The sequence below is a fragment of the Cydia amplana genome, chromosome 11 (assembly GCF_948474715.1).
Source record: "Cydia amplana chromosome 11, ilCydAmpl1.1, whole genome shotgun sequence".
Taxonomy (NCBI): domain Eukaryota; kingdom Metazoa; phylum Arthropoda; class Insecta; order Lepidoptera; family Tortricidae; genus Cydia; species Cydia amplana.
Window position 1 is genome coordinate 4415177 of NC_086079.1, and position 23993 is coordinate 4439169.

The following is a 23993-nucleotide window of genomic DNA, read 5'->3' on the forward strand; positions in this document are numbered from 1 at the left end:
AATATAAAAGTCGATCTCATGAAAATCACAGTTTTTATTGTCATTAGCCTTAAGCTTTTTCCGTAACTGGTCTAATCCCAATAAGGCCTATTTTCCCCTTTGGATTGGAAGATGAGGTGGCAGTCGCATTGGTAAAAAACTAGTGCCTACGCGAATTTTTGGGATAAGTTGCAGGCTCTTATGAGCCTGGAAACAAGTCGGAACAACGGCAGGAAAGATGATGATGGACTACCTTTACCCAATGATTGATCATTTGAATTCGGTCATTTAAAAATAGTCTTAATTTAGCCCTACTTTTGTAATGCTCGCGAGTAAAGCGGTATCTATACGAGGTAATCTATGCACACAGAGCATCATTCAATAGACACTCAACACTGTAAATACGAATAAACCATCTATGAAGCGTTATTCAATATCGTTTTATCTGGTCTCTGTTTATCCTTGTCTAGCAGCACTAGCTATAAAGTTGCACTTTAACTATTTATGTCATTTGCTTTTAATTATTTAGTATCTGGAAGACCGAGACAGAAAAATTATAAATACTCAAAATGCGCGTTTTCCCAGAGATTAGACCTAGATCGATTTTTCGCCCCCGAAAAACCCCATTTAGCAAATTGCATCGAAATCGTCAGAGCCGTTTCCGAGATCCCCGAAATATAGGTAGGTACAATAACTAGCGACCCGCCCCGGCTTCGCACGGGTTGTACCTAGTGAACTAATGACACTAGTGAACTGGCCTACGAAGCCGGAGGGCGGGTTCGAATCCCGGTAAGGTCATTTATTAACACTGATTTAAACTTTCACGATTTTTAAACATTATTAAATACGCGATTAAGTCCCGTTGTACAATTTAATAAGGTAATTTATTTGTGTGCTTATCATATTTGGTAAAACTAGTGCCTACGCCAATCCTTAGGATTAGTTGCCAAGCGGACTCATGAGCCGTGGCAAAAAAGCCGGAATAACGCGAGGAAGATATAATAGGTAGTAGAAAAACAACAAGCTGTCTTATAGCTAAAAAGTGATATCTTCCAGACAACCTTTGGAACTTGTAGGTACACAATGCTGGGCTATGTTGACGTCTTTCTAAAATATATTTTACAGTACATATGGGGCTACTTTTCCGCACTAGTGCGTAAAATAGTACTTTTCGTGCGTATGTCGAAACTAAGTGCCATATGTACCTACTGTAAAACGTTGTTCGATACACGTGCGAATAGGTAATTCGCAACTCGTGTCGATTTAATAAAACACTCCCTTCGGTCGTGTTTTAATTTATCGCCACTCATTTCGAATTTCCTCTTTTTCGCACTTGTATCGAAAATAACTATTTCGACTTTCTGACCTATTTCCTCAAACAGTGAGATCTCGGTAAATGTCCCTCTAGATTTCTAAGGTTCCATTGAAATATTTAGGACAAATAATAATTTCACAATAAACTTAACTGACGTAGAATGCATTAGATTTCATTATAGATAATTAAGGCCAATTACATACTTTATAATAATAACGTGCGGATATAAAGGTCCGCCTACACGTAAATGCACGTAGAGTTAAGAAACTACATGTAGAGATACCTTAATATATGTTTCGTATTGGTTTTATTTAATGACTGATGGCTAGCAGTGCTAGCCTAGTCAGTAGTGAGGTAGGAAGCCGGAGGTCCCGGGTTCGAATCTTGGTAAGTGCATTTACTTAGGCGATACTGAAAATTCCTGGACTGGCCACTTAGAAAAAATAAGTTTTCTCATATATCAGAATCCAGAAACTTTCAGTATGACCCATGTTTGTGTGATGTGCACAGATATTTGTTACTGAGTCATGGCTGTTTTCTATGTTTTTAAGTATTTGTATAATTGTTAATATATTACCTACATAGTTGTCTGAGTACCTCATACCAACACTAACCTTCTTTCCAACTAGGGAAGAGGAAATATTTTTTTGATTCGTATTTTGTATTTTAAGTAGTCACACTACTATATATATAAATTATAAACCGAAATATATATCATACACTAAAGAATCGAAACCTGCTAAGTGCGAGTCGGACTCGCACACGAAGAGTTCCTTACCATTACGCAAAAAAACGGCAAAAAATTCACGTTTGTTGTATAGGACCCAAACTTAAATATTTATTATATTCAGTTTTTAGTATGTATTTGTTGTTATAGCGGCAACATTATACATTATCTGTGACAATTTCAATTCTCTAGCTATCACGGTTCATGAGATACAGCCTGGTGACAGACAGACAGACGAAGTCTTAGTAATAGGGTCCCGTTTTTACCCTTTGGGCACGGAACCCTTAAAAAATGACATCCGGTGCCCGAGGCGGGAATCGAACCCGCCTACTAACTAGCCTTCTTGAGCTTACTGCAGGGCTTAGCTCACAGAACATTATTAAAGAGGTTAGAATGGCTATCGCGCGCAGTTAGTATCGGAACCGGTGTCGCCGCTCGTTCCTCTCCACATTTACTAACACTCGCGCAACGGTAGTAAAAACTTGTGTGCGTGGTGAATGGATACGCCTCCTTTAGACAGGTTTGATGTCTGGCTTCTTAATCTGAAGGTTATTGTGGCGCAAAAAGGCATGTTTATTTCGTTTTCGGTCAGCGCGGGCGAGTAGCATGCGAGCGTTTGCTCAAAACCGGCGGCGCGGCGACACGTACCCTGCTCGCATCGCCATTCTAACTTGTTCTGTGGCTTAGCTTAGTCCATTTGTGTAAGGATATCCTTTAATTTAATATTATTTTTATTTATTTATTTTTATTATACAAGGTATCCCAAGAAGTAGTGATATACTGAAGCTGGGAGGTAGAGGACCTAGAGCGCTATCTGAATCACTCCCATGTATGTTCCGCGATTTTCCGTATTTTCGGAGTTATGATTTTTTTTAATTTTTCACCTATCGCCGAGTACGATGAGATTTTTATTTATGGTGACGTGAATTATTGCGGTAGATGCTTGATTTTTTTTGTGTGCTAAGCTGATAGATAGGCCAATTCAGTATGGTAACATTTACTATAGTTAGTGTGGTATCTTGAAATAAAACGCAGGTTACACAATTAATTAATGCTGTATTCCTTCGTTATTGTCTTACCAAAACTAGACGCCATCTTGGTTGGAGGGCAAGGGCGAGACAGACAGCCGTAAAGGCTGACATACACGAGTCGGTATACTACACTCTCCCCCAACAGTTTTAAAGAGTCCCGTGAAATGTTACACTCTATCTTACACTAGAACTTATTCTTAAAACAATATAAGCTTAAGGAACTGTACTTAGTTAACAACTTCTTTCGCTAGCTAAAAGAACAGACTTTATTTATTGTAGTTAACTTTTCACATAACATACTTATTTCTACGTTTACTCTTGGCATCACACATACGTGCACATCCTAGGATGTCCTACGAGTATCTTATTCTAATAAACTAAGGCTACAATTCAACATTTGATTAACATGTCGCTTCCATTTACACCCCTCCACGTCTATGATATACGTAGTGTTAGGAATCGATTCCTCCACTATTACTCCTTGTATCCAAGGTTGTCTGTTTTTCCTATAATCCTTAACCATTACCTTTTCTCCCACCATAAATTCTATGTTTCTACTCCCCGATGCCTGTTCCCTCTGCTTTTCTAGCATATGTTGTGCTCTTTCTATAACCGGCGGCGGTCGTAGCAGAGCGAACCGGGACCGGAGATCTCTATTGTATATGAGCGAAGCAGGCGTCACTCCTGTTGTACTATGTGGCGTTACTCGGTAATCAAAAAGGAATAAATTAATTGCTGATTGAATTGTATTTCCTCTGCTTTCTTTAATTTTTAACACATGTTTTTTGAATATATCCACAAATCTTTCTGCTGCTCCATTGGTCGCAGGGTGGTATGGGGGAGTAAAGGTATGTTTAATGTCTTTCAGCTTACAGAAATCTTTAAATTCAGAAGATGTAAAGGACGGTCCGTTGTCAGTTACCAAGTGGACAGGGTAGCCATGACGTGCAAAAAGACTATTGAAAACCTCGATTGTACGAGATGAGGTTATCGAGTTCATTTCTATAACTTCTGGCCACTTACTGTAACTGTCAACCACTACTAAGTACATTTTATTGTAAAATGGTCCACAATAATCCGCATGAATGCGGTACCATACAGACGGGGCCACTGGCCACGATTTCTGGTGCCCCTTAGTGGGATTATTTCGAACTGAAAGGCAAGTAAGGCAATCATTTGTGATTTTTTCTATTTCTGCATCTATGCCTGGCCACCAGAAGTAAGAGCGTGCCAGCTGCTTCATACGTACAGTACCGAAATGACTTTTATGTAGTTCTAATAAGATTGCCTGTCTTAATGACTCTGGTATGATGATTCTATAACCCCAGAAAAGGCAACCTCTGTCAAAACTTATTTCAGTTTTCTTATTACCATAGGTTGACAATTCTTTCTCCGTCACTAAGTCAGGCCATCCGTCCATGGTATATCTAATGATTTTGGCTAATGTTACATCTTTTCTGGTTGCCTCTTGTATAGATTTCCAGTCCAAATTCTCAATTTCACAATTTTGAATATAATAAATATTACTTATCTCTGCATCGGTACAGATAGGATGCATAGAATCTGTATTTTCATTGATTAGCATAGGGGTGCGTGATAAAAAATCTGCTGGATTCTTATCAGTTTTAATGTGTCGAATTTTGTAGTTGAATGCTGACAAAAAAATTGCATAATGTTGCAACCTTTTTGCTGCCATTTTAGGAATGGCTTTAGTTGGGCCAAAAATGCGTACTAAAGCTGCACTATCAGTTTCCAACTCAAAACTCCTACCATATGTATAATTATAGAATTTTGTCACACCAAACACTACGGCCATAGCTTCCTTGTCTATAGTAGAATATTTAATCTCTGTCTCATTAAGTTTTCTACTTGCATAAGCAATTGGTTTAACTACTCCGTTCCTGTCTCTGTTTGAAATTACTGCAGCCAAGCCTGTGTCTGATGCGTCACAACTTAAAATTAAAGGTAAGTTTGGGTCGTAATGAGTTAGATTTTCCATGTTAGCCAGCTTATTTTTTATCATAACAAAGGCATTATCACATTGGTGCGTCCAGTTGAATTTATTTTCTTTGGTACATTCATATAATGGTGTCAATATGCTTGCCATATCTTTTAAGAAACGAGAATAATAGTTAACTTTGCCTAAAAATGACCTCAACATTGTTACATTTATGGGTGGTGTAGCCTGCAGCAATGGTTTTATATTATCTTTATTTACCCGTATACCATTACTGTCAATTGTAAAACCAAACACATCAATGCTATTTTCAAAAAATTTACACTTTTGTATCTTTAACTTAAATTCACTTTGTTGTAGCCTCTCTAAAACCTTGGATAAAGTGTCTACTGTATCCTGAAGATCTTTACCACTAATATAAATATTATCTATAAATACAGCAGTATTTGGAATATCTGATAATTTTTTACTCATGAGCCGCTGAAATGAGCCTGGTCCTGTGCTCACACCATAAGGAAGGTAATTATACCTGTATGTGCCCACTTCAGTAACAATAACTGTACAATCTTTTGAGGCTTCGTCTAATGGTGCCTGATGATATGCCTCTTTCAGGTCCAGCTCGCAGAAGTATTTTCCATTATTAAGGGAATTAAATATTTCTTCTACATGAGGCAATGGAAAGTGATCCACCTCTAAGTGTGGGTTGACTGTTAATTTGTAGTCTCCACATAACCTTACCGAGCCATCTCCCTTTAAAATTGGAACCACAGGTGTACCCCACTGGCTGGTTTCCACGGGTTCAATTCTACCATTTTTAATAAGTCTAGAAATTTCAGCTTTTACCTTGTCTTGAAGTGCAAATGGAACTCGGCGTACCGGCAGGCTTTTTGGTTTGGCATCCTTTTTCAATTTGAGGCTGATGGTTTCACCTTTAAAATTTCCCCATCCTTCACTAAATACTTCTGCGAACCTTTCCTTTATTGCAGCTCTGGCTTCTGAAACATTATTAAATTTTTTATTTACTACATTTGCTTCATTTGACATTACAAATTTGGGCGGCCATAATCCTAACTCCTGTAACCAGTCTCTTCCAATAATACATGGTGTGTTCTCAGTTACAAAACTATTTAATTGTTTAGTTACATTATTCAATGTTACTGTCAAGCTATCCAATATTCCTAACGGTTGTGATATTTTTTGATCAAAATTTTTAAATAAAACATTACATTTTTTTATGTCCTTATCAGGAAATAGCATCTGTTTTTGTTTCAATGGAATAACAGTAACATCAGACCCTGTATCGAGCTGAAATTCCACCATACAACCCTCAACATTAAGATTTAACATATGAGGAGGCACTTTACTTACATTTACATAGTACATTTGGTACTCATCTATTTTTTTGTTTTCTGATGCATCCTCGGGTTCCTCTTTCTGTATAGAGTTAATTTTGAAACTTTTCTTCTTGGGACAGACCTTAAAAATGTGTCCTTGTTGACCACATTCCGAACAATATTTTTGGCGCAGCGTACACTCTGAACGCAGATGATTATCACCACCGCAGCAATAACACCTAGTACCTTTATTCATGTTTGGCTTCCCTCTTGCTGGTCTTCCTTGAAATGATTTATTTCTGTTAGTTTGCTGATAGTAAACATTGGCTTCCACTTCTGCCTTTTGCCCTGTTTCTTTTAATGCCGCTTCTACAGTTCTAGCCAAAGTGATATAATCCTCTAATGTCTGATTTGTATCCGCCTTTAGTAATTCAAATTTAATGAGTTTGGAGTGCACACCGTCAATGAACTTTTCTTTTAATTGATCCTCGGAGTCCTTGAATTGACATTTGCCAGCCAGCTTCCGAAGTTCTGTAATATAATCCTCTATTTTTTCATTTGGAAGCTGATTCCGACTTCGGAACGTCGCGCGTTCCAAAACAATGGACTTTTTTGGTACGTATTTGTTTTTCAAGATCGTAGTGAGCTCAGAATAAGAGAGACTTGCAGGTTTTTTTGTGTTACACAGTGATGACAAAATTTCGAAAACCTGCGGTGTTATCTTTGTTAACAAGAGAGGCACTTTTTTCTCTTCTGGCACGTCATTCAATGTAATATAGCATTCTAATTGTTGTTCAAAACATTCCCATTTAGTGCCATCAAAGGGTTGTAGATTTAAATGGGTTATGTGTGCGTGTGACATCTTAGGTTGGCTCACTTTCTTATTTTGTTTTTCTTTGCAATATTTCACCAATATTTGCCGCAATTCGTCGACGGTTTGGTTTTCGTTGAATGTGATATTTAACTTATTCAAGTATTCTTGTAATTCAATTTTTGACAATTTGTAAATCCATCCGGTTTTGTCAAATGTTATGTTTACAACACTCTTATCACTGTTGTCTGTAGAATCACTGTGCTCGGTGTCCGACATTTAATTTAAAGTTAACTTCTTCGCTTTTAAACAAAAATTATTGTGGCACGCGTTCTCAAGATTTTGCATTTTCCTCAAGAGGCCGCCATTACACAGAGACAAAAGCAGATCGATTTCACGGCGTCTATATTGCAATTGTGACTTTTCACTTGGTAAATACACTTCGTTATTAATTAAAACTGTGATTTATTGTTGGTTCGTCTATCTCGTCGCCACTGTGGTATCTTGATCGTACTCGGCGATAGGTGAAAAATTAAAAAAAATCATAACTCCGAAAATACGAAAAATCGCGGAACATACATGGGGGTGATTCAGATAGCGCTCTAGGTCCTCTACCTCCCAGCTTCAGTATATCACTACTTCTTGGGACACCTTGTATATAATTCCAATTCTACTAGCTCTATTGCACCTTGACGTCCCACGTCGCTAATCGCGGCGAACGCTCAAAGACGCCGCTGCCATTTGTTCATGTACAAACAACAACACTCTTAACTGTCCATCTGTGTCTGTAATAAGGTCCACAATGGACAGTTAACATATACATGTACAAATAATTACTATTTTATAAAACCAAAAGAGCATAAGTTTATGTGGAAGTCATAATGACACGTACTTTTGGGAAGGGAAGTATATTAGGTTAGGTAGGTATAACAGTGGGTAGTGGTTCCCACCGTATTCCGTATTCCGTATGTTAAGAGTATTTCTTGCAATATTGCGAATAATAAAATAAGAATATTAAAGTTTTTGTTCCGATCGTGCTAAAATTGATAGGTACCCGAGCAAAAAGATTCCGAAAGTGAACCACGAGCGCAGCGAGTTAAAACAGTCGTGTGTGTGTAGAGCAGTAAGCTTACTAAATAGCTGCCACTACAGCAGCAGCAATATTTTTTGTATATATTTTTAATCTATGTATATTTTTGAGCAAATTATCAATGTAGCTTTATTGAGCGTTATTAACTCTTCACTTAGTTTATTACAAAAATAAATAACCGCGCGGTGCTAATGCAGCGGCCATTTTACACGTGTAGATATTTCAGATAACTTTGTCCTTGCACATATATCCGGCAATAACTGTCTCAATTAATTAAAAAGCGAATAACTGGAGCTTATGCAGCTCTTTTTAAAAAGAGGCATGTGTAGATACTTTGGGCACTTTGTCCGTATATATTAACTTCCTCAATCCATTCAGTTTTTTTTTTCGAAATGGCAAATAACCAGATCCAATTCAACGGGCATTATTAACGGCATGCGTTTGTGTAGATATTTCTGAGTACTTAGTCCGTGTAAATATATCCGGCACTATTAAATTTCGCTAAAAAGTATCTGAGTGGCTGTCCACTCATACTTTTAAAAGTGGCAATTTAACCTCCTCTAATACAACACTTTATTAGCATGTGTAGATGTTTCTGAACACTTTGCACGTGTACATATATTCGAAGGTTACTGTCCAGTTAATTATAAAAGTGAATAACCGGAGCTAATGCAGCTATTTTGGTCAATGAAACCGACCTCAATTAACAGTGTTAATTACTCTCATTGTCACTATGGAGCTGTTAACCACCCCAATAACTGTCAATAAATATTGAGCCAAGCCGTCAATAAGTACACTCTATGAGATGAAATTGACTTCTGTGTGTATAGTTATTTTTAGAAAAATAAACATTTAATTCTGCCCACTTAAAAAAAACTCAATTACTACTGCAAAATGTCTGCAATACTGTACAATTTGAGGTTAACGCCATGACATTTCGATTAGGTCACGTATCTCTTACGGTCACGTGATCTGTCGCGAGTTTAACATTTTTTATGTAATTGTTCTTCTCAAAGCAACAGTGACTGAGTATTTTTAGAACAACCTCTGTTTCATCGATAGACACGACTTCAATCGATATTGTACCTATTAGGTACCTATAATGACGTTCCCACAAATCTTTTTTTATTTTTTATTTACTGTTCAATATTATTGACGGATTGACAGTCTCAAGCTGCCTTAAACTCATAACGTTCGTGACCAACGCGTGATGATGACAGTGCATACTCTCTATTGACGAGTTATTAAGCTATCTGAACCGACAATCTACTGCGGTCAGAAATATTGCGAGGATATGCTAGCGTCTATACACAATTTACTTAATAATGTCAATACACGGTCATTTTTCAGGACAAAATCATACATTTACGGTATTCATGAAAATAATTTCACTATTAGAGCATTCCACTCATTGGTACGAGCCGGGTTTGAACCCGCGACCTCCAGAATTCAAGTCGCACGCTCTTACCGCTACGCCACCAGCGCTTAATATGTAATATGTTACACTACGAAGGCCTCAAAAATATATGACACGATCTTATTTGTAGAGCCATAATAGAGCGTGTCATATATTTTTGCGGCCTTCGATCTTGCTACTAAGTAATAGAATTGAATACGAGTGGTCAATACCACTAGATTCCCAATTTCTATTGCTCGTATTTCAAAAATTTGCATTTCGCAGTTTTTCACCGATTTTCGAGTGACGAAATCGAGCGATCGAAATTCAAAAATCGGACTCCAGGATAGTCCATGAAATGTAGGAAACTTCTTACTAATGAATAATAATGATTGACTGATTGATTGATACTATTGACAGTCTCAATATTAATTAATCTGTAAAATAAGGACAGACTTGTTACTTGTAGAGCAATAGTACCTACATATACGATACAAGTGCGAAAAATAGGACTCGTGTCGATTTAAAACACTCCCTTCGATCGTGTTTTAATTTATCGCCACACGTTGCGAATTACTTATTCGCACATGTATGGTACAACGTCTTACAGTACATCATATATTATGGTCCGACATAGTTACGTAATGTGCTTCTTAATTATCGTACTAGTGCGGTAAACATTAACCCGTCTATTTAGCTACAAATTAAAGCGGACTAACAAGAAAATGTTTCTTGAAACACTGATTAATAAGAAAACGTTTTTTGAAACACTGATTAATGCGAACTAGATTGAGTTCCACAAACCTAATTAATAAAACAGATATGATAAATAACGTTAAATGTAGCAATTAATCTGTACAAGCTAAACACACATTATTTAGTAAGAAAAATCTACTTTCAAATCGAACACGTATCGGATCTGCGCTTACGCATTTTGAATTAATCGCCACGCCAGTTTGCCTCGCGTTTGTATTGTAACGTATTTATAAAGCCCTTGCTACACGGTCGCCGACAAGCCCCTCAGACCGCGTGGCCTTGGTCTGGACGGACCGTGTAGACAGTTGTTTCCAACAAAATTTGACCAAAACTGACCAAGGACAGACCAAGGTCAGACGGTTAGAAGGCTTGTCGGCGACCGTGTAGCAAGGGCTTAAAGCATGTCACCTATGTTAAACCATAGACACACTGTCAATTTTCACAAAAGACCAATCTTCGGCACATCACACACTAAGTTGACACTAAGTTGTTTTTTTTTTCAGAAATTCGATACATGAATAACTATGGATGGTTTAACTTAAATATTCTGTGACCATTTTGACTTAATTCAACATCCTACACTATAAAAGTTTTTTCATATTACATACTATGTTCTGGGTATGTGCCTAGGTAATATATGCTAACTTACTTCATAAAAAGTGGACAAGCTTGTTACCCGTCTTCAATAAGGTGCAAAAATAGAAAAACATTAAATAAATACGCATATTCATTAAATAAATGATTGTGTTCAGCTCAAGTTACAAGTACAGTAATGGCAAAACAACTCTTAGCCCTGAATTTATGTAAGGCAGTTGCCTCTAGCCACTATAACTCTCCAGTGGGCACCGGTCTTAACTAAACTAGTAAAACAAACGTTTTTATTGACTAGCCTCATTAAATTTCCTCTGTCACCATTTTTCTTCGGTGGCACTCGCTTAATCCGAGCCCCCCGCCGTGCGAACCGGCAAAATGCGCAAATAAAATGCTAATTCACGGCAAAATCTATTTTAATTAAATTGTAAATTGACATGATATATTTATTTAGCAACAGCGTGAGCCGGTTCATAATTGAATCTCTACCGTATTAATATGCCATTTAATTTATTATTGCAAAACAATTTTATATGCGCAGAAACTAGTCAAGTTTCTTGACATTGTTGCAACCCTGCCATCTAGCGGAGTTTAGCCGAACCTTTATCAAATGCGCTTTCTCCTGTGCTGCCACCCAGGGAGAAAGTTGTCGGAACGAACCCCTTTCACTACACCCCGAAGAAGTTCAGCTACTCGCCGTTAGATGGCGCGTGGCGGCCTAGCATCCCGAAGCATTCGATCATGCGTTACATGTGTGTGCGTGACGGAGCGAGACCGCTAATAGAAAATAAAAAAGGAGTAAAATAGACAGCAATATGTGTATACAAAGGCGTGGTTACGTGCATGCGAACGCTTTTTTTTATCGCAAAAATGGCCGGAACTTTACCAAGTTTCGCGTTAGACTAGAAAGTCGCAACTGCATTAGAAGTTTAACTATTTCGACTCTATGTCATAGTGATAAGGTCGTAAATAGAAAAGTAGTATTTTTAGATGCCTTTTATCGGCGGAGTATGGCAAAATAATTGGCGTCACCGGCGTCGCGGCGTCACTAGAAAGAGTGAGTAACTCGCCACACCGCTACGTTAGAGCAGCGTAAAAGAATGACCGTTAGACGGAGGGGGATGGCGAGTTGGCGAATGTGACCGTTAGAGAGGGATGTAGCGAAAAAATGCCCGAAAAAAGTTATTTTCACTATAAGGTGCGCGTGCTAGAACATGGGCGCGGTTTAAAAAATGTCCGGGCATGCGCCCTTAGTCGAATGCCGGTGCGGAAGTAAAGGGGGAAAGAGACGTTCGCTATGTGAGTTGCAGTATCGCAGGGTGCCGCGAGCGGTCGCCACCGAGTGCTAATTACGGCGTAACAACAGTGCGAAACAAGTGCCGTTTGAAAACAGAATGTTTTTCAGTGTGTGAGTGTTTAAAAAATGTCAACGCGCAACGACAATTTTTTTTTTCTGCAGTGTTGCTCCGATATCGCGCGTTTTGGCGCTAAAATTGATTGTCGTGATACCTATCTGTAGATACGAGCTGGTTTTATGATTCTGCGGGCATGACTGAAATATCTGAACACGCTACAGTAAATAAAGTTGTTAAATGGAATTTATGGGAGTTAGAGCCAAATAGACGATGAGGAATTTATTGCATTCTATAATGTGATGGGAATTCCTAATCTCAGTTACAAGTAGCATCTTTATTGGCAATAAACGTAAAAATGCAATTAACATAAAAAAAACCGATATTTCGCTAAGAATAGGTACATAATATTGTCATTCGAAAAATAAAATATTGTCATTTGATACCGTAGCGTAGAAAAATATCCATTTACAAGTACACTAGAAACTCAGTAAGTAGTAGGTAAGGTAGGTAACGTAATATGCAAAAAAAAATGTAGGTATAAAATTTATAATTAGCTGGCGGCTGGCTAAATTTATGAGTGAGCGTAAAAACAAAAAAAAGGCATACAAAAGTGGACGTGTTTTTAAAATTAAATGTAAAAGGAAATGTTATATAAAATTATAGTTATCTCAAACGAATGTCAGTGTCTCCGTATCAGAAGATAAGTAGATAGCCCTGTCAGGTGACAGATAGGCTATCAGTCTTGTGGCCTTTGGATTAATGCAAACGTAAGTCCGAATTTTATTATTTTAAGAAAAGCAGTTTTTTTTTTATTTTAACGTGTCATACGTATTTGATAAGTGTACCTAGTGGTCAAACCTTGGTTGTGCTGTACCTATAAAGAAAAAAAAATCTAGAAAAAATTGCGTCAATTTAACTAAAATTTCGGTCAGGCGATAACAGGGCAATTTCATGATATATTGTCTTTTTGGAACTAATTTGAAACCAGTTCCAGATATAACATGTAGGTACCAATTTTTAGTTTTTTACTGGTAAAATTAGGCTCAAAAACGAAAAAAAAAGTGATCATGTGCAAGCTATAGGTTCATTAGTTTCGCACGAATTGGAATCGTATAAGAATTTTTTTCCTAACAAGAATTACGTAAGACGACAAGGATTAAAATACATTTTAGAAAATACTGTAAATACTTGCAAATATTTAGTACCTACTTAACAAATACACCTATCGAGTTTTTTTGGAGTTTTTCCTTTCCTGTTAGGCACGGTATCCTAACTACATATACGAGTAGTACATATGTACTAGATATGTAAGATTAGATAATAAATTCTCAGAGAGAATACCACGAAAACTGAAAATCGAAATTTCGTTATCTGTCTCTATCGCTCTTGCATGTTCGAGCGATAAAGATACAGATAAAGATTTTCCGGTAGTCCCAGGTCTTAAGTATAGTTCAATTAATCAGTAATAAAAACAAGCCTGGTGAATCGGCTACTCCATTTCCTCTAAAATATTCCTGTACTTAAGAGGAAGATTTTTCAGCCAATTATTAAAGATAGACAGATAGATAAACCATTTATTCGCTTGCCACAATACACACATTGACAGAAAAGAAAACCAGAAACAATAACAATATCAAACTAAAACTAAAATCAGGAACAAGATGTATTAATAAATGTGCTGTGTGCGTTGCAGCAAAACAAAAGGGTTCTGGCTCAGTAATACGCTCCACTCTTTCGGGTGAAGCACTGATAATTCTGCTAGAACCCAGCGGGCTCAGCACGGTTCCATTTTTATCCACTATCACTAAGCCCGTCACTTTCGCACTTACATACTTGTTAGAACGTGACAGGCATGGTGATAAATGATAAAACTGCGACCGTGCTACTAGGGCAGATCACGTACAGATTATCGATGTAAAAAATAATAATAATCTAAAAATACAAAAATATTTAGAAACTTGCCTATTAAATAAATTAGTGTACCTATGTAAAATTATCCGTTAAATATGTAAGTAATTATCAGTTACGGTTGCAAATAAATAGTGAGATGTGTAATGGAAATGTAAATAAATAGATTTAGACCTACTTAGAACAGAATATGTGTTTTTAATTCGTTTGTGCTTTTAGTTTTGCATTCCGCGTGTTAATAAATATAAAACACAGTATTCATAAATTGAAAAATTCAAGCTAAACTTAAACATGATTGCTCTAATGACCAAACTAATTATACATACTTATAAATAATATTGAACCAAAAATAAAACTGTCGTGTGACTAAAAAATATAATTCCTTAACCTACAGAATCAGTAAGTGCCCACTCAATATAAATTCCCAGATAATATATGATGAAATCAATACGTATTATTTTACAAGACAACGCTTTATCATAAATTATACATTTCACAACTTGTTTCCTCAATTAAATGTCTTTAAAACATCTCCAGTGGTTTAGGTATAGCTAAATTACCTATTTAAAAAAAATCTCACAGGCGTTCACCTTTACGACTTGTGTCGAAACTAGTTAAATTAATCATTAGATTGCTATTTTATTAAAGTAACTGACTATAATATTTTGTTTTTATAAACGGATTTTTGCATTTACTTTTTTTCAACTGGTGGTAGAGTTAGACCAAGATAAGTCTGCAAAGATTTTAATAGCACACGCAGTGCAAGTGTTTTAAAACTTTTAAACATCAAACTTCTGTGAAATTATGACGTATAAATAGCACTTGCACTGCGTGTGCTATCAAAATTGTCGCAGACTTTTCTTGGTCTAACTCTACCAAATTTTTACTGGATTGGAGTAGAGTTAACTTAATAATATACCACCATAAACGTGTAATTCATTAGAAAATATGATATTTAAACGGTGAAATTGCCATATTGTCATTTTTGCATTGCTTTTTTTTCAACTAGTGGTTTGTGGTGGTGGTGGTGGTGGTGGTGGTGGTTGGTGGTGGTTGGTGGTGGTAGTGGTTTTTAGACCAAGATAAGTCTGCAACGATTTTGATAGCACACGCAGTGCAAGTGCAAACATCAAACTTCTATGAAATTATGACGTGTAAATAATACTTGCACTGCGTGTGCTATCAAAATCGATGCAGACTTATATTGGTCTAATTCTACCTACATAATTTTTACCGTAGTTACTTAGCAACACCACCATAAACATACAATTCATTAGAAAATAATTATGATATATACGTATAAACGGTAAAATTGCCATATTGTCATCTTGTAGCCTACAGTTACGAGATGACAATATGGCAATGTCCACCTATGGTATCTCCCACACCCACAACTCTATTAAGTGTAACAGTTTTAAATGATTCACGGTTAGTTTCACTTAATTCAGAGACTTATATCGACTGAGACCGGGGTAACTGTGTCGAAATATTGGGAGCTCGAAAACAATACAAAAGGTAATCACGGTTCATATCCCGGTCGATATAAATAACTCGATTAAGTGTTTTATCAAGCAGATAGGTACTTCTGCAAGTCATACGACATATTTTAAGCTAAAATAATATTGGAAAAAAACACATTTTTGGGAAAATGTTGCCCGAAGCGGTGATTTTTTTCCATATATCCTAATTCAAAAATGTCTAATATGTGTGTCGCAGATCTTGCAGTTGTCATATATGTACCTAGTTTTACTTGCCTAAGTTACGCGTTCCAATTTAGATAGTCGGTTGTAAGGTTAGGTCGTAGCACAGTTGGTCTGTGGGTCGTAGCTAAAATGGTGAAATCAGAAACCTTAAACTTTTACTTTTACAAATAGGTAATAAGTATACTTATGCGCAACACGTAGGTAAATACACTAATAAATAGAGACCTTCTTAGAAACGCTTTAATGTATAATAAATTGTACGTATAACTATCCTTTTAAACACTATTATTACTGGAAATAAATATGGAGTTGTAATTTTCTAATAAAAAAGCGGGTTGGTAATAAGTACCTAATTAAATTAAATAAGAAAAACTGGTACGTGACGCGCACTAGGCTTTTAATTATCATTAATTTATTTTGCTTTGTGCATTCAATAAATAAAAATAAAATATCGCTACCCTGTTATTTATACCTATACGTAGGAAATACGTATAAAGTATTTTCACCGCACGATACACTTAATTTAGTCAAATTGATTCAAAAGCCAGAACTCCAATAAATTTAAGGTCTCGTTAGCTCGTTACCACAAAAACGATTTTAAAAAACGACCCAACAGCCCGCGGCGATAATATGTGTCAATAATTCTCGTTCATTTCCTTTCTTCGTCCAATGTAAACAAACTCATCTCCAACGGTAAAACTTTCCAAAAAAACACGTTTACTACTAATTATAATTAACTTTACGATACAGGGAAGGGAGCCGAAATAAATCAAAAGTGTACAAATTAACCTCGAACCGAGTCGAAGACGCATTAAAAATAAATTATTCCCAACACTCGACACACTTCAAATCAAAATTGGTAACAGATAAAAACTGGTCGAATAAACATAAAGCTGGTCATAGAAATGCCCGGTAATGAACTGTCCGAATTCGAATTTCTAAATTCAAATTGCGAGCGTGGGTACAAGTGGGTGTGCTTCGCTGCCAACTGTGTAAACTTTATCGATTCGGTTATATTTTCAAGATCATTTCAGGTTATATCGATTTCCTCATATTAATCGCGCTGTTGCTATGCTGTTTTAACAATTAATAATGGCGTTGAGTCACTGTGTGTTTAAGATGTTCTCGTTCGACCGCCGAGTCATTAGAATGATGGGTGTGAAACTTTTATGGTATCATAAATCTACGTTCGCAATGTGTTGGCTGCCCATTTTAGCTTAACGCTAAACGAACGTTCCCTATGCCCGTTCACACGTGAAAATAAACGTCGTCAAAACGGATATTTTAGACATATTTATCGACTGAGATGGGACGTGAGCTTCCACGTCGAGTAAATTAAACCCAATAATGTCCACCGGTCCGTGAACGCGTACCTATCAATTAATAATTTCGAAAAAAAAAACAGCAGCTACGCCACATGTCGTATCGGTAGGCCGAAACGAAAAAGTACAAAACGCTCTTTATTAAAATTTTAAGACGCGGCACTTCTCTTCGAGGCGTACTTATAGCCAGCACTACGGCACTATCTCGCAAGCGATTCAAGAGGACACACATGCGTTACGCGGCTCAACTACCGATCATCGCGCCTCTCGCTCGCGCGCGTAACACCCACTCGCTCTAGTGTACGACGCGATGTCGGTCGCGGTCCGCTCGTCACGTAAACCTACCGCATAGGAGCTAGATTGGCGCGTCGCGTATTCAAAATAGGAACGTTAGTAATGGATGCGAGGTATATTGCGGGGTGTGTGTGTGCGTGTCCCTCCCCCGCGCCCCGCCGACGCCGCGGCGTTTACACAATCCGTTGGCTCCGAGAGCGCGCGGTCGCACCCGGCCCGCGGCGCGCGCCGAGCGTACACGTATCCCCTATTGTTTTTTTAACACGCAACTTCGCCTACGGACTTAGCGCGCTCGGCCCAACTTATAAGAAGCGTTCGGACTAGAACTTATTGGAAGCTTAGGCTTAGTGTCTAACATTAGTGATAGCACTTTTTAGGGCTTTAAAAAAAATGTGATGAAGTTTTTCGGCTGAAAGTGAGGAGCAGTGCTACAGTGTCGGAATGTTAAAGAAGAAAAGGCGCTATTAGTGCAGAGGAATACAATTTAATGAAAATTAATAAAAAAGAATAGTATGAAGTTCGTCACTACATCTAACATCATCATTCAATGGTGAGTGTTCAAGTTATTGGAAAAAAAACACTTATTTTTGCTAATCTTTGGTAGTCGTTTCCGACGGCTATGTAAACAGCAATAATTTATAATAGTTTTTATTACTTGAACATTTCTCAAAAAAATTGTACATTTCGATCACATCTTAGATTTCTATAAAAATTGGTACCTATGCTGGTAAAGTGAATGAAGCTGAACAATTTCCACCATATTTCCCAAAAACCATATTTTCCAAGAAAGTTTGTATGAAACATTCCTTTTTTGTTACCAAATGTGTAAGGAAATCTGGTAACAAAAAAGGATGTTTTATACAAACTTTCTTGGACATTTTGGGAAATAGAAATCTAAGATGTGATCGAAATGTACAAATTATTTGAGAAATGCTAACTTTATAAATAGGTTCCTACACGTATAGTAAGTAAACATAATAATCGTCAATTGAACTAATATATTGGTATAATCTTCTTTTCATAAATTTAAAATACCAAAAAAAAACAAACTAAAAATATAAAACCACAACCACCAATAAACTCACGTCACGGATTAAAAAAAAGAGCAATAAAAAAGGCTATCTCTTTAATCAGTGCCGCACGCATCGGTTTTTTGTAACTTTTAAACGCTTCACAAAAACCGTTTTTTGTATAAAATGTTTTCGTACAAAAAGGTTTATTTAGCGGCTCATTCATAGAGCACGATTTGTACGCGTTTCGATTCGGTTCATTAAGGTATGACATTCCTTACAGTTAGATACTCTTCGCTTTTAGTGAAGATGGAAATAGGTACGTTAGTTTTTTCCGGTTTTTGGAGTCTATTAAAACGGTTTTTTTTTATATTAAGTACCGTACATTATTTGTAGGTACTAGATACTACAAACACACAATTATACATATATTCATTTTTAGTGCATATAAAACGATTTTTTTATTTTAGGTCACGTAATTATTTTAAATATTTTAAAATATTTTTGTGACATTATTTTTATCTATCTTTTTTTTTGGAATTTTAGCGCATAAGTACTTTTAATTTAACATTATACCCTACTCTTAACTTTAGATAAATACTAACATATCACTTAAAATAAGTAGGTAGGTATGCTGGCATAGCAACAGCATAACTAAAACCGACACATTTTATCTTGCTGCCATGATATCTTGTCCTTATCGCGGACATTGAAATAAAAAATATGGCACTCAGTTTCATAAAAAAATGTTACATTGCTGGCGTGAAACCGGAATACATACCTACAGAAATATACTTATAGGTTATTTTGTACAAATATATTATATAGTATTATATTTTATGCGAAGACACCGTTTATATAATATAATACATATATTTTATATCAAAAATATGTCATTCAGTTGTACAAAGAAACGGTAAAATGAGGGTGTTAGACCTGACCTAATAGGTTAATTATAAAACATCTATCTAGGAATATAGGTAGGTATACTGTACACATATTTTACAAAAATATAATATATTTCTTCGTCGTTTTTTCAAAGACCCGATTTTTTTCAATTTGTGACAGATAAATCGTTAATTGAAACCAGCAAGTACTGTAATTATCTATTTTATGACAAGACAGTACTGTAAATAGTGATTATAAAACGAGACATTTATGGAATCGCCTATTATTTTAATTCAATTTGATAAGGTTTATTATATAAAATTACGATGCAGGCTTTAAATAGTAACATTTTAATTACGGTAAACTAGAAAATGCTTTTATTTCTGCTATAAAATGTTTTTTCTCATAGTAATTATCCCTTATCTGGTCAGCCCTTTCTTGATATAAGATCATGTTCATTAAGAAATACGTTGAATGACGACTATGACAGGTACTGTTTTTTTACTGATTAAAACGGAAGTTAGCTACAGAACCGCAATTCATTGAAATTCTATATTTAAAAACAATGAAGACAGTAATTGTAATCTTACTTCAAACTATTTGGAGGTTACGAAACTATGGCCAATTTTATTTGGTTGATTGAGTTTATAATTAAATATAACGAAATGTCCAAAAGGTTTCAATAGTTTTTTTTTATAATTGTTAAACAGCTGAATTTGTAAGATATAAAAAAATAACGCAAAAACATATTATCACAAAAAACACTTTTTGGATTATTGCAATTAGAACTGATATGCCATTGGGTCTATAAAATGCTCCATTTAGTGATTCTGGCCTATATAAATGAAAATACTTTTTATGTGAGAATTATTAAAACTAGGTACATACAATTAGACATTTAATTAATTGGGGTTTCGCTATAAGGACCTAGACTCTAGCTAGGTTATAAAACAGTTTCTATCCGACGCCGTTATCGCCTGCTTAGTGTGATAAATAATTAAAAATAGAATCGATATATCATATCTGTCAATTCGGCTGTGATCGGTGCGCCCTCTGTTATCGCCACCTTTAACTTAGAGGTGATTTCGCTTTTTGTGCTAATAATTCGAAAAAACAATGCGTGGTTGATCACGAATGGTTATAAAAAATATTTTGCTAAGTGTATAGGTAAAAAGTAATTTTTGCTATGATTCTCGAGAACTACTTAAGCAAACTCTGTAAGGACTTTGTCAAGACAAAGTGTGGAATTGTCATCATAAACGTCATATTTCTATGAAATTACGTTTACAATGACTTTCATATTATGTTCTCTTTAAGTCTGTGACTCTATAACCATGAATCATGTTATATCATTCCATAAGTTTTTATACAGTACTTATATAGTTTTAAAATAAACATTGTATATATAAATTAAACTAGCGACCCGCCCCGGCTTCGCACGGGTTAGCAAATTATACATAAACCATCCTCTTGAATCACTCTATCTATTAAAAAAAACCGCATCAAAATCCATAGTTTTAAAGATTTGTATTAAAATCAACATTGTATATATATAAATTAAATTAGGTACGTATATATGTAAGTTACACGAAATGTATGTATGTCATATATATGTAGAAATAACGACTGAAACAAAATAATAAAATGCTAATCACAGCAGCGTTCGTTAGACACAACACACTGTTTTTGTAGTTATTATCGCTCTGTTGCTATGTGGAGTACTATGTACAGTTGCCATCAGATATATCGGAGCGGCCAAGGTGTTCACAATATCTGAACAAGCACTCAACGCCTTGACGATAGAGGCGTGCTTATATATTTGTGAGCACCTTGGCCGCTCCGTTATAATACCTATCTGACGGCGACGGTACACTCCGTATTATTTTCAGTAGTTCATGATTTGTATGATATGTATGATACGTGCAATTTTTTTTTTCATTTTTTACCATTTAATTTTTTTTAACAATGCCTATTAACTTGTATAAATTAAATTTCTATTCTAAGCACATAAGTGTAATTTTGCAGTCTAGTGATTATGAACAATATATGGAATGGAAGTTAATTGATTTTATTTTTTACGTGTTCAATTTGCAGTAAAGTGATGTACAATGTAAAACTATAAATAATTAAAAAAATAGGTAATAGCGTTACAGGAAACGTCAAAAACATCATAAACTATGACGTTTTACTGCATAAAATATTTATTATCCCAATAAACTTTTTTTCACATTCATTCTTCATTGAAAATGCCCTTAGGACTAAACCGGTCATAACTTTTTATGTGATATAAAATTAATATAGTATGCTTAGAATTTATTAGACGGGATTAGCCTAGGAAATCACCTTGACTGTACAGTGGAACCTCGATAAAAGAAACCAAGAGAAACGCCAACATGTTTGTGTTAACGATAACGTCTTATAGAGGGCATCGACTTAGGTTCTTGTAGGTTTTTGTTGGTCTTAAAGACGTTTCCAGAGAGTAAAATGAATGAAAAATTCGTAGTGGAGAGGTAATTGTACAAGCGTATAGTAGTAGCGTGGAAGTAAAACAAACACAGGCCTAGACATGTTAAAATTTATACTAGATTTTAAAAATGGCCAGAGTTATACTTTAACATAGTACAGTTCTATTTTTTATTCGAGTTACAGAGGTTTGTTAGTAGATAAATAACTTCGAGATATAGAGGCAATGAAACAATATGCCTATTTTTTCAAGTTTTAGAGGTATTGGTAATTGTACTGGATAACCGTGATTACTTCGTCTTAATGAGGTTAAACATTAAGAAGATTTTTTAGCTTGGAAGGGAAGAGCGTACCTATATACCTATACAGCGTTTTATTTCGAGTTGACGAGAATTTCTAGGTTCGAGTTATCGAGGTTCCACTATACATGCAAAAATACGTCGGCAGGCCGGTCGAACCTGTGATTAACCGTCATCAACAATAGTTAATCGTTGGTATAACAAATTGCTATTTATAGGTACGTTCGAATGATTAAATGTACAATTCTACTCTAATATTACTTATTTTGAAATGTACGTTAGGTTGTTAGGTTTTTAACCCTATCTTATATTTTTTATAACTTAAAGTTTCATATATTTAGTAGGCATACTTTACCCTCGAATGTGTAAATTTATTCAGTTTACAACAAGGCCAATTATATGTCTAAAAATAGTAAAAATAGAAGTATTATGGGCTAAGATTCTGATTAGCTACCAATGCTACGATAAATTAATGTAAATTGGGTATCCAATAAATTTCTGTTCAACAAAAATGTAATGCATTCTGTACTTAGTACTTACAGTAAAAATAAGCTGTAAATACAGAGGAGTGTACCGATATGCAATCTCACGCCCACGCGTTATCTCGCTGTGGGTGCACGAAAACAGCTATTAGCAGTAATCGGTAATTCTGGCCCTGGGGTTATCAATGTGGTACGACTGACCCTCAATGCTCTCAGGTAATTTTAACTTTCTTTGTTTATTGTACTTTCTTAATTTTGGTAAACCTGGGCCAATGGTGGGTTTGGTAACTTTTTAATCTTTTTATGTAGTATGATATCTATTTTAGTTTATAATTTATATTTAGTAGTGTGAATATTTAAAACAATTCCAAATATTTTTAATAAAAAATAATGATTTGATTCCTAAGTTGCGTCGAGAAATTTTAGTTGAAACGTATCCAGGTGTAACGGTACTTTAGGCTGGGTGCACAAAAACAGCTATTAACAGTAATCGGTCTATTTGGCCCCGGGGTTATCGATGTGGTACGACTGACCCTTAATGCTCTTATGTAATTAGAATATTTCAACACTTTCTTTGTTAATTGTACTTTTTGAAAGTAAGAAATAGTGTCAAAAAGTTCAACGTTAGTTGAAATGTACCCACAGTACCCCTAGTTTAAATTTCATTCGAGAGCGTGACGAGAGCGTTTGCGTTGTCTATTTCTGTATAGGATTTTAACAACGCGCCAAGCGGGACGTTTTGGAAACTAAAAAACCCATACAAAATTACTTACACTTAACGCAAACGCGTCACGTTACTCTATCGAATACAATGTATAATAATAGGACTCTGATTTCATTCAGATATCAGTTGTTTCGAATTGGCCTGTCAGCTCTGTAATTAGGCAATCCATCTTGGCTTGTAATTGCGCGTTGCTTGCATCAAATCAATCTCACAAGATATCGTTATGAAGATATAAATCAGTTGGTCGTAGTTATCCATATACGTCGCCTGCAGCGTACAGGGTTCAAGCTATAATTATAATTTACAGCCGCTTTGCCGAAGTGGCTCGAAAGTATTCAAAATCGAACACTTTAAGAGTTGATATGAAATTAAAAATAAAGTGAATTTTAAGCTTAGAATAAAATAAAATTAGTATGGGTAGCACATCGTAACTGGTGAATTTCCAATATGACTTGGAACTCCGGTAGCCGTTTAAGAAGTGTAACGCTCTTGAGCGTTTTCCAAAAAAAGTGTACATTTCATACATGTCTTCAAAATATTGACTTCTTGGGCTCATTT

The 23993-nt window shown here is 35.8% G+C and overlaps 1 protein-coding gene across 1 annotated transcript; it reads right to left on the minus strand.

Annotated features, from left to right (window-relative positions):
- Positions 1-3416: 3416 nt before the first annotated feature.
- LOC134652261 (uncharacterized protein K02A2.6-like) lies at positions 3417-6554 on the minus strand. The gene is made up of 2 exons (XM_063507432.1): positions 6378-6554; positions 3417-6004 (listed from the first exon to the last, which is right to left on the minus strand). Exon 2 carries the CDS (start codon positions 5481-5483, stop codon positions 3417-3419), a length of 2067 nt encoding a protein of 688 aa, XP_063363502.1. The 5' UTR covers positions 5484-6004; positions 6378-6554.
- Between the last annotated feature and the right edge of the window lie 17439 nt (positions 6555-23993).